A 12,480-nucleotide genomic window follows, 5' to 3' on the forward strand; every position below is an offset into this window, starting at 1 on the left:
TTGAGATTTATAAATCATCTGAAAGCTGAATAAATAAACTTTCCACTGATGTATGGTTTGTTAGGAAAGGGAAATATTTGGCCGAGATACAACTGTTTGAAAATCTGGAATCTGAGGGTGCAAAAAAAATCTAAATATTGAGAAAATTGCCTTTAAAGTTGTCCAAATGAAGTTCTTAGCAATGTATATTACTAATTGAAAATTAAGTTTTGATATATTTACAGTAGGAAATTTACAAAATATCTTCATGAAACAATCTTTACTTCATGTCCTAATGATTTTTGGCATAAAAAAAATAAATCTGTAATTTTGACCCATACAATGTATTTTTGGCTATTGCTACAAATATACCCCAGCAACTTAAGACTGGTTTTGTGGTCCAGGGTCACAGATATACTTTTACAACTACATAAAAGTGACTGAATTATGACTTTAATTTTATAAACAACAATGATCACAGAAAAAGACATGCAACTGACTTTTGCATTCTGCACTTAGAAAAAAAGAAGATAAGATGATAAAGAAAAAAGACTCACCTTTTGTCCTTGTCGGCAACAAGTGAGGGGCTGCAAAAAGCAAAACAGAAATAATTAAAGAGATATCAAAGGAAAAATGCAGAACAATGCTGGTCTAAAGGACTCACCGCTTAAAGTTAAGTAACATTTTTTCTTCCTCGTTCTCGACCGGTTTTTAACTCTGTTTTAGGACGATGGAATCTAAAGGTTTCTTGCTTTTCCTGACTTAAAGTGACAGTAACTGTTGTATTGTTTGTAGAATTCAAACTAATGAACATATTCTGTCACTTGCAAATGAAAAAAAAATAAAAAAATAAAATCTACAAAAAATGGTAGTGCATCAAAAATGCACTCGGGCTAATTTTTTGAAATACAAAACAATGCAATGAAACAGTCTCTTGCAAAACTAGATATCTGAGCTACACTATCTCCTCAAACTGCAAAACTATGATGGCACTCTCCTAAGGCACTGAGGTTGTCCTACGGCGATGTCCAGAATGCAAGCGAAGCAAGTTCTACTGCCAGATCGCTATTTAACTGTGTTTTTGCCTGATGCAACCGGCATGCAAGAACATGGAAATCGGATACTTATGTTTTCCTATGATAATAAAAAAGGAGGAGTGTGATAAGGAATCCCCAGCGTCTGGCCAATCAAAAACCTTGATCCGCCTCTCAGATTAAGAGTGCAGCCAATGAGAGCGTCTGTAAGTGAGGTCATTACTGTTGTACTGAGGGAGGAGAATGAATGAGGTGAAAAAAAACTGTGCGAGAGGAAGCGGATAGTGTTTGGGAAAACAGAGGACGATTGTGTGAAAGCATATGAAGACTGAATACCCATATTGAAACCACTAGACATCAAAAGAATCCGTGTGAAGTCTATGAGGATGCATTATGTCTCTAATAATGTCACTGAATGTGAGAGACACAATGCCTTCCATGCATGTTTTTGTCCATGCAGACACTATATCTCTTTACAATGTCACTTTAGTCTAGAATATATTAACTATCCTGTCTCGCTGCAAACCGGCTTTTGTCCCACGCTCTTTCCCTCTCTCTGCTGGCCTTAAACGTGACCCCTGCCTCATCCCCCTTTCCATCATTCTCTCTGGCAGACAGCCAGAGAGCAGAGACTTCCTGCCAGCGTGGCATTTCTGACTCCATCCTCTCTCTACCACTTCCTGTCTCTTTGCCACCATTTCGTGCTTCGGAATTAATAGGACAAACTTCAAGTTGAAACATTGTGTGTTTTTAATAGAAAGAAAGGGTGTGCCTAGGCAGAGCATCCAAACCACCTTGGACTGCATGAATCACTACTGCTGAGCACTAAAACAAATGGAATCTGAATCAAACGTTAAAGTATAGAGATGGCAAAATAAAATGCAATAAAATGCAAAAACAACACCTCATTCTGTCTGGCTGCATACTGAGCTTCTGATTCCTAAACAAATGACTCTTATAAGTCAGTTCTTTTGAGGGATGCACCGGTTGACCTGCCATAAATCAGATTTTTGTCTTTTTTTCGGCCGATTTTTCCAGAAGTGCGCCCGTGGGCACACTACATTGTAATCATTCACGAACAAATAATTTGTGGGGAAGACATTGGCACAAGCACAACAAACACAGAAAAACAGATACCAAGACGCAAACAGCTGTTGGTATACTGGCACACAAATAAGAGCCGCTTTCCTGCGCTCGCTGAAGTTGAAGTATCTGTCCGCACCCTGCACAAGCGTAGACAGTGAACGGATGTTCAGCGCAGTTTCTCACGTGTTGGATGAGAAACTAAACAGTTAACTTGACAAAGCTGAAATGCTTCTTTTTGTAAAGAAGAACTACATGCACTTTTGAAAAGCCAGACGTAAACGTCAGTTCTGTACAGGATGAATATTTTTATTTGACCTCAAAATTACATTGACTTAATTTAATTTAAAAAGCAGCTTCTGTAGACCTTTTTTCTTTACACCAAATTTTAAAAACAAGAACAAATGCTGAATGCTGATTAAGTAACATCTTTGTTTGGACTGTTGAATGTGTGCTGATTGTGTTATTTGGATTGCAACTATGCAGTTGTTGCCTTTATTTTCACATGGTTGCAGTTATTGTTTTCATTTAAGGCCAGTTTTATGTAGTTTCTACCCAATTTAAAAACAAAAGCTAAATGCTGATGTCAGTACCATCTACGTTTGTATTGAATGTGCTTACTGCGCAATTACTGCCGTTAATTTCAGATGGTTACAGTTATTGTTTTTAATAGCCAAAAGCCAGTTTGGTCTGTTAAATACCAAATAAACATCTTGTTTATGTATACTTTTAATTCTTTCTTGTTTGTTGCTTAAAGAAAATATATCAGTATCGGAATCCACCATGAAAAATCATGACTAGATCGTGCATCACTAGTTCTTTTAATCAATCACTTAAAAAGAATCCCAGTTTAATGAATCCTTACTTGGGCATTACTGAATCAACATCTTACTCACTATTCTCAGTCATGCCCGACACATTAAAGGAAATTAAAATACAATTTTAAAAAATAGAAAACACATTTCAAATTGCAATAACATTCACAATATTACTATTTTTACTCTATTTTAAAAATGCAGCCTTTTGAATGCTACTGTATATATTATGTATTGTTGTTTTCATATATGTAGATAGGAACTACACTTATCTGTACAATGGTGCACATGATAAATCTTTCAACAAAGGGACATGAGTGCTTCTTTTACTATATAGTGGGCAGTGAGCACCAGTTTATCCATGCTGGCTTTCATTGTGTGAAAATAATGAACTGAATCCAGATTGGCAATGTGTGTTCAGCAGAGGCGAAAGGCTCAGCGGTCTCCTCCTGTCTTACTTCCTGCACGGGGGTCCTCACTTTCTGTGGGGTGCAATATTAATACTTACAGCCCAGTGTTCACCCTATAATGTGATTCTAATGCACTCATCGACCCTATGTGATGCCTGACAATTAAAGAACCCAAGTTGCTTTGCTTAAAGGAACAGTTCACAAAAAAATTGTGTAGTTTTTTTTTTTAACTCTCACTCACATCATTGACTTTCTTTCATGGAGCACACAAAATAATTATATGAATTGAAAACAGAAATGTTCTGGAATTAGATTATGTACATGTGATGCTGAAAAATCACATGATACATGCATATATTTGCATTTATTTGATCAAAAATACAGAAAAACAGTAATATTGTGAAATCTTATTGCAATTTCTAATAGTGGTTTCCTATTTTAATATACTTTAAAATAGAATTTATTTCTATGATGCAGTGCTGAATTCTCAGCATCCTTTCTCCAGTCTTCAGTGTCACATGATCCTTCAGAAATCATTCTAATATGCTGATATATTATGAGTGAAACTGTTGTGCTGCTTCGTATTGTTTTTTGGAACATGTGATACTTTTTTTTAATTCTGTGATGAACACAAAGTTCATCAGCAAAAGAGCAGCATTTGTTCAAAATATAAATCTTTTTTAACATTATAAGTATTTACTATAACTTTTTATTTATTTAACACATCCCTCCCGAATAAAAGTATTAATTTCTTTAAAACAAACATTTTTTATTTTTTTGAATAGCCTTGTATATTGTAACAAAATGTATTTTTCTGAATAAATACTATTCTTTTTAACTTTGTATTAATCAGAGAATCCTAAAAAAATATATATATCACATGTCCCAAAAAAATATGAAGCAGCACAACGGTTTCCAACATCGATTATAAATCAGCATATTAGAATTATTTCTGAAGGATCATGTGACAATGAAGACTGGAGTAATGATGCTGAAAATACAGCTTTGATCACAGAAATAAATTATACTTTAAAGTATATTAAAATAGAAAACTGATATTTTAAATTTCAATAATATTTCACAAAATAACTTTTTCTGTATTTTTTTTTATCAAATAGATACAGCCTTGATGAGCAGAAATAATTTTGAGCGGTAGTGTACATACAGTCAGGTCCATAAATATTGGGACATCGACACAATTCTAACATTTTTGGCTCTATACACCACCACAATGGATTTCAAATGAAACAAACAAGATGTGCTTTAACTGCAGACTGTCAGCTTTAATTTGAGGATATTTACATCCAAATCAGGTGAAAGGTGTAGGAATTACAACAGTTTGCGTATGTGCCTCCCACTTGTTAAGGGACCAAAAGTAGTGGGACAATTAGCTTCTCAGCTGTTCCATCGCCAGGTGTATGCTATTCCCTCATTATCCCAATTACAATGAACAGATAAAAGGTCCAGAGTTAATTTCAAGTGTGCTATTTGCATTTGGAATCTGTTGCTGTCAACGGTCAAGATGAGATCCAAAGAGCTGTCACTATCAGTGAAGCAAGCCATCATTAGGCTGAAAAAACAAAACAAACCCATCAGAGAGATAGCAAAAACATTAGGCGTGGCCAAAACAACTGTTTGGAACATTCTTAAAAAGAAGGAACGCACCGGTGAGCTCAGCAACACCAAAAGACCCGGAAGACCACGGAAAACAACTGTGGTGGATGACCGAAGAATTCTTTCCCTGGTGAAGAAAACACCCTTCACAACAGTTGGCCAGATCAAGAACACTCTCCAGGAGGTAAGTGTATGTGTGTCAAAGTCAACAATCAAGAGAAGACTTCACCAGAGTGAATACAGAGGGTTCACCACAAGATGTAGGAAGGCCAGATTAGAGTTTGCCAAACGACATCTAAAAAAGCCTTCACAGTTCTGGAACAACATCCTATGGACAGATGAGACCAAGATCAACTTGTACCAGAGTGATGGGAAGAGAAGAGATTGGAGAAGGAAAGGAACTGCTCATGATCCTAAGCATACCACCTCATCAGTGAAGCATGGTGGTGGTAGTGTCATGGCGTGGGCATGTATGGCTGCCAGTGGAACTGGTTCTCTTGTATTTATTGATGATGTGACTGCTGACAAAAGCAGCAGGATGAATTCTGAAGTGTTTCGGGCAATATTATCTGCTCATATTCAGCCAAATGCTTCAGAACTCACTGGACGGCGCTTCACAGTGCAGATGGACAATGACCCAAAGCATACTGCAAAAGCAACCAAAGAGTTTTTGAAGGGAAAGAAGTGGACTGTTATGCAATGGCCAAGTCAATCACCTGACCTGAATCCGATTGAGCATGCATTTCACTTGCTGAAGACAAAACTGAAGGGAAAATACCCCAAGAACAAGCAGGAACTGAAGACGGTTGCAGTAGAGGCCTGGCAGAGCATCACCAGGGATGAAACCCAGCGTCTGGTGATGTCTATGCGTTCCAGACTTCAGTCTGTAATTGACTGCAAAGGATTTGCAACCAAGTATTAAAAAGTGAAAGTTTGATTTATGATTATTATTCTGTCCCATTACTTTTGGTCCCTTAACAAGTGGGAGGCACATATGCAAACTGTTGTAATTCCTACACCGTTCACCTGATTTGGATGTAAATATCCTCAAATTAAAGCTGACAGTCTGCAGTTAAAGCACATCTTGTTTGTTTAATTTGAAATCCATTGTGGTGGTGTATAGAGCCAAACATGTTAGAATTGTGTCGATGTCCCAATATTTATGGACCTGACTGTATATATGTGTATGTATATATACACACACACACACTCAAAACACTAAGAAATAAAGTAAATGATTTTACTAGTTATTTTATTTACATTATACATTATAACAGTATAGAAAAAATGTAATAAGCAACAACTAAGCATCTAATAACCAATACATTATTACTGGCAGCTAATCAATACGGTACTGATATACCGTGTATCCCTACATAGTAAGAATAGGATTATAGGATTAATATTAGGATTATAGCAGATAAATCTGATAAACTAGACTTATTGTTTTGTTTGTACTTTTTGTTCAGGGAAAAGAGCAGCCTGGTGATTGCACTATATATCTCCGTGTCATGAAAGACAAAAATTATATTGGTTTTGAACCATGCCCATTTCAGCTAAGCAACCATTTAACTTTTGCCTTACGTTTTCAAAAGGTGACTGAGTTGCATCAGTTTAAGCAAAGAAAGGCCCAATGCACAACAAAAGAACAATTTTAGAGCCAAGAAAGAAGCTTTAATGGATGCGTCAGCTGATCCTCAGAGTTAATTGAACTGCATATAAATCACAACAGTGAGTGGAGTGAATTCTGATACTGCTATTATAGAATTCACTGCAAGGGGTCAAACAGCCCAGCAGCAAGAAGATCCTGTGCCGTATGACACATTCAATAGGCATCACTTAGCAGCCGGTGAGTGAATATCGACAGAGACTCGGGGGTTCTTATCCGCTGTGAATGCAGATTTGACAATAGCTGTATTCTGTCTAAGCGAATCGAGAAGGAGAAGTGTTTGTGATTCTCTTCCCCACTGCATACATGGTGTTTGTCTCAGCAGGCCACCAAAAAAACACACAGCAGAGTTAGAAATCAGGCTTGGATTATAGGTTAGGCACTGCGGAGGGTAGCAAAAGGCAAAGGTCTGGCTCTGTGTTTCAGACAAGACCAGAGCACCTGCTGGGTCTCTCTCAGCCATGACAAGAGAGTCAAAGAGAAAACAGACACCCTGAAAACTGACCATAACAGATGGGCTAATTCCACTAAAACTAGGGATGCATTAATGCCAATTCTGGTAGTAATATACAGACATGAAATTTACTATAATAACAGTTCTTACTTGGCCTCTACCATCTTTTCCAGCAAGGATTCAGCTACTGCCTTCTCCTTCATCTCCAGGGGGATGCGGTCGGTTGGACGATGGGATTCCACGTCATTTAGTTCATGCTCATTGGGAGTCATTCCCATCATCCTCTTCTGCCTAATGTGGGACACAAGTACAGGTAGACAGGTATGGTAACTGAGCACCAGGGACAGATAAAGTACTTGTTACCAGGGCATGACATTTAGCATTTCCAAAACTTTACAAAAATGTAATCTTACATATGTAAACATAATGTGCACTGTGAATGCAAAGTGCTCCAGGTTCACTTTATTTTGAAATACACTTGCAGGCATGTGACTCTCACCTGAAGTCCTCCAGTTGCAGCAGTATCTCTGGACTCTGATTGTACTGTATTTCATAAGCATAGCGTTTTTGTTGTTCTTCGCTGATCAATTCTGGACGCATGCGATCTGAAGGACCACAGTAAGAGAGATTAATTAATTTTATGTAACTACAGCAATAATACAATATTAACATTAACTGCCGTCATCTGATTTGGACAGAAGCTTACTCACCCAGTTCAGAGGCTATGTGATTTGGCACATGCACTTTGAGAATCTGGAAGAGAGAAGGAATGAGTTGGAAATACTTCAATTCAAAACCCTGAGGATTTGTAATGCTGGTTTGACTAAACCAGTAGTTCATGTTAGAAAATTGTTTAATAAAACAAATCATAGAATTAGCACACATATAGGAAGGAAAATTATAAATGACAATTAACTCCAGATTTTAATTAAAATAAATACAATTATATTAAGTGTGGAGGACATTATAAAATACAAGTCAAATGTTTTATATTTTATATACATACAGTGTTACATGTAATACATTACAGCACCACCAGAGGTCACAACAATATAAATAACCAGAGAACAACTTTCTTCCATTTAATTTTAGCTCTGTCCACACCTCCATAGCCTTAATGTCAATTCCAAAAATGTGCAGAGAGAAATATTCAAAAGAAAAAGAAAGACTCAACATAAAAATAAAACATGAAAAGGAGGAAAAAAGCAGCCATTCATCAGGGGAGGTCATTCCCATGACCCAAAGCAGGAAGTCAGGGTCGGGCAAACACTCACGAGAGAGAGAGAAAGAGAACATGTCTAAAAGAGGAATACATTTTTTTTTTAAATGCAGAGACAAAAGTTACATTGGACAGAAGGGGCAGGCAGACAGACAGGAGGGAAACGACAAAAACTTTGAACAATGAAATCAAGTCTAAACAGATGGATTGGGGGAGAAACAGACAAGTGGGGACCTGATGTGACCTGATGTATCATACGAAATCCCAATCATACGTCCATTTCTAAAGACATCTAATGAATGTTAGATGTATTCAAAATATAGTCCGAAAGAACCATAAATCTCACCCATTCCAAAAATGACAAAGCACAAAAATAAAAAAAGATTAAATCCCATTACTGTAAAGAAAAACAGCCTAACTTGACAGACCTAAGATTTCAGTCACTATAATGCAATCTGATGATATAAATGTACTTATCTAAAACCATTTTCAACAGCTTTTTATTTTGTAATTTTTATTCAGTTTTTATGACCTCATTTTAATTGAGGTTACATTGAACATTTGCACTTAAAAAAATAAAAATACATTTGGTTTTATGATTTATAAAAACAAATAATTAAAAAAAAAAATACCATAAATGTCTTTACAAATTTCTTGTTTTTGCTGCACGTCTTTTTAGATTTTTCAAGTGTCATTTCATATTAATATAGCTCATTATTTCAGAAAACAATTTACTAAAACATTAGACCGCTTTCTTCACTTTGAAAGAAAACAAGCTTAATGATAAGACTGACGGACAGCAGATCACCTGTGTGATAAATAAAATACAGCTTCAAAAAAATCCCCAGCATTCCTTTAGGGGGTCTAACAAAAACATAGACAATAAAACGAGGGGTGGACTGAAAAGTGTGACAGAACAAAGAGGCAGACTTGTAAAGTGATAAACAAACTTGACAGCCGAATGTCTAGAACTCTTCTTGTTCACATACCGCTCCTTTTTCCAGGAAAGTGTTGTAGAATTCCCCAAAGTGCTTCTTGGTGTCTTTGGCATTGAAGTTTTTCAAGAGGTCAGCATGAAGGTAGCATAGCTAAGACAAGGGGTAAAGAAAGAGAGAGAGATCGAGTGAGGGGAATTAAAAGAAAGACAAGTGCAACAAAACTGACAGATTTAGAGACCAAGAATCGAGGGATAGTAATACGTGCCATGTTAAACAGGCAACTAAACATTTTGAAATTTCAGAAACTTTTTCAGAGCACATGCTGACCAGTGAGAAAATAGTATAAGGAGGGATGACAAGGACAAATTGACCAATCTAAAATTAATGAACACAACATAGTACCTGTTGGATTTGAAAGCAAACATAACTTGTCAAACGCAATAATATATAGGTAAATAAAAGGAAAACTGTATAGGGCAAGATGTCCACCTTCATTTTTTTTTTGCCTTGACCACAGATATCACTAAATCAAATTTAAAGAGCTCTAAAATATTTTTTTTTTCTGAACATCAACAGCTGTGAGATTCATCCTATTTGAACAATTCTGAGTTTAAATGAAGAAAGATGAAGGATTTGGGAGACAGTACCTGGGGTAGATCACATTGGCTGCATGCCAAATAAAGAAAGAAATACTCATGCATTAAATCACATGAAAAGGGCTTTATCTACATACATGACACCCCCACCGCTCCCCAAACACACACACACACACACACACACAACATTCACAGCTGAACAAGAGGTACTGTAAGAAACACATGAGCCTCACATACTAAAGTAAACGCATACATGCACTCTGACAAAAATAAACAACGTTTAAGTTCTTACCACAGGAGCAGTGTCAAACTGTAACATGACATGATGAATGAAGACCAGTAGGTGGGTGGGCCTGGACTTCAACAGCTCAATACTGTTAAAGTGACTGCACTGATCATCCACCATCTGAGATAAAAAGAGATGAATAAAAATTAACAATAATAAAAAAAGGGAAGATTTTTTTTTAAATGTTTCTGAAAAATGTCTCCTATACTCACAAAATCTACATTTGATCAAAAATACAAAAACAGTAATACTGTGAAATATCATAACTATGTAAAGAAAAAAACCTCTTCATTCTACTTGAATGTATTTTAAAATGCAATTTATTCCTGTGATGACAAAGCTAAATGTTCATCAGCCATTACTCCGGTCTTCAGATTCACACGATCCTTGAGAAGTCTGATATGCTGATTTGATGCTCAAGCAACATTTTTATTATCAATGCTGAACCGTTGTGCTGCTACATTTTTGAGGAAATCAAGATAATTTGATGAATAGAAAGTTCAAAGAGCAGCATTAATTTAATTTAAATATATATATATATATATATATTTTAACACTTCACATTTGTTTACTGTCACTTTTGAAAAATGTAATGCTCCGTTGCTGAAAAGTATTTTCTTCCAAAAAAAAAAAAAAAAAAAAAATGGAACAGTAGTGTATATAATCCTAATAGATATAACCAGGCTTGGTCTGTTTATATGATAATGTGAAGCTAAGGACCAAGATTTTGCTGATGAATGCCACCAATTGTTTAAGTATAGCGTTATTATTTAATACATTTATAAACTATTGCATTTACACTGTTTCTGTACTACATTATAAACTTTAGAATTGCATTAAATGTATTTCTAATAAGTTATATCTAGGGGTGACCCCGAATAGTCGAAGATTCGATGCTTCGATAGGAGGAGCCTGATTCGACTACCAATCTCACAGTCGAATATTCGCGGGGTGTTATGAACATGCCATTTTGGCTATAGATATGGGGGTGCTCAATGTCTGATTTCACACAGAACTACCGGTTTTCTCCCAATAAGTTAATATACAGCCTATTAGGATAATGTTGCAAATAAGAATCTGAAAAGAAAGAAGCTTTTCATAAATATTTTTAAAGTGCATGAATAAATCTTTAAGATTCACTTTCCATAATACGTGACTGACAGAGAATCTTGCCGGCAAATATTTAAATCTTTAACAAGACCGAGTGAAAGACTGGATTTTTTCGATCAGGTAAGGTACATTTCAGCCAGTTTATATATCGTGCATATATTATTTATCTAGTAGGGCCTATAAGATGCATTTGGTTGAGTTGTGCTGCAGTAAAGTGCTTTATTATAGTAGGCCTACTACGGTAATTATCTCTTCAGCGTGCAGCGAGAGCAGGACAAACAACAATGCAGAATATTAATAACTATGACGGTCATATACATAACATTATAATGAGAACACTATTATAATAAAACACTGAATTTTTAGAGTTTAGCTGCCGTGTTTCTGCACGTTGTTGCTTGAAGAATGCGTCCACAAAAGGAGCTCATTCAAAGCCGCACAGACACGTTCACTTCTGCATTCGGGGCAATTCTTGCATGCTATTATAGAATTTGTGATGTTGTATAAATAACGAAGTGTATTCTATATGAGATAAATGATAAGTTAAATCCCATTGATTAAAAACCTTCAATCTGGCCATATTCCGCGCGTGCAGCTCAGATGCAGAACAGTAATAACTACTGTCATATAGCCTACATAACATTATAATGAGAGCACTGTTGTAAAACAAATTGTGAATTCTTAGGGTTTCACTAATTTGAACTCTTTTAATCAAAACATAAAACATTATTTTTGGATTTGGCGAGGCATCCGTTACACATTTTCCCTGTGTTTTAACGTCAGTAATTATGACTTTCGAATGTCTGACTACTTGACTCTTAGTAATGTATTTTACCCCCTGCCCCCAAACATATGATTCGACTATCGGTCAACTATCGGCAAGATTTGAAAATTCCGATTCGACTATGATAATCCTTAGTCGGGGACACCCCTAGTTATATCTGTTTAAATTAGAAATATAAATGAGAAAAAATAATTCCAAATATTTCTCAAAGATTCTAAAGGAATCATTAAAGAAACTGAATCCTCACTATTCCCATCCCTGCTAGTTCTGAGCTAATATATCACTCACAGGTTGCTCGTCATTCTCAAAGTCTTCATCCTCTGCTCCAATTATATTCATGGCTGGATTTGAACTCTGAGCACCTGACGGCCCACGCTGTCAAGAGACAAAGAAAGCATTAATAGATATGATCTTTAAAACAACATTTGTAGGATTTGCTTTTTACCTAACAAAGAAAAACAGTTCTTTCCACACTAAAAATCATAATGG

General features: G+C 36.0%; 1 protein-coding gene across 2 annotated transcripts in view; it reads right to left on the minus strand.

Annotated features, from left to right (window-relative positions):
- Window positions 1-12,480, minus strand: part of LOC306878485 (rho guanine nucleotide exchange factor 1-like) — a 60,515-nt gene that overhangs the window by 18,886 nt on the left and 29,149 nt on the right. For both annotated transcript variants that reach the window (XM_079430894.1, XM_079430893.1), the window contains exons 3-9: window positions 12,280-12,366; window positions 10,104-10,217; window positions 9,267-9,365; window positions 7,769-7,811; window positions 7,558-7,663; window positions 7,209-7,349; window positions 537-566 (exon numbers count right to left, since the gene is read on the minus strand). In XM_079430894.1, coding sequence (XP_079287020.1) covers window positions 537-566; window positions 7,209-7,349; window positions 7,558-7,663; window positions 7,769-7,811; window positions 9,267-9,365; window positions 10,104-10,217; window positions 12,280-12,366 — 620 coding nt within the window. The remainder of the gene's footprint in view (window positions 1-536; window positions 567-7,208; window positions 7,350-7,557; window positions 7,664-7,768; window positions 7,812-9,266; window positions 9,366-10,103; window positions 10,218-12,279; window positions 12,367-12,480) is intronic.

This window comes from Barbus barbus, assembly GCF_936440315.1.
Source record: "Barbus barbus genome assembly, chromosome: 12".
Lineage (NCBI taxonomy): Eukaryota > Metazoa > Chordata > Actinopteri > Cypriniformes > Cyprinidae > Barbus > Barbus barbus.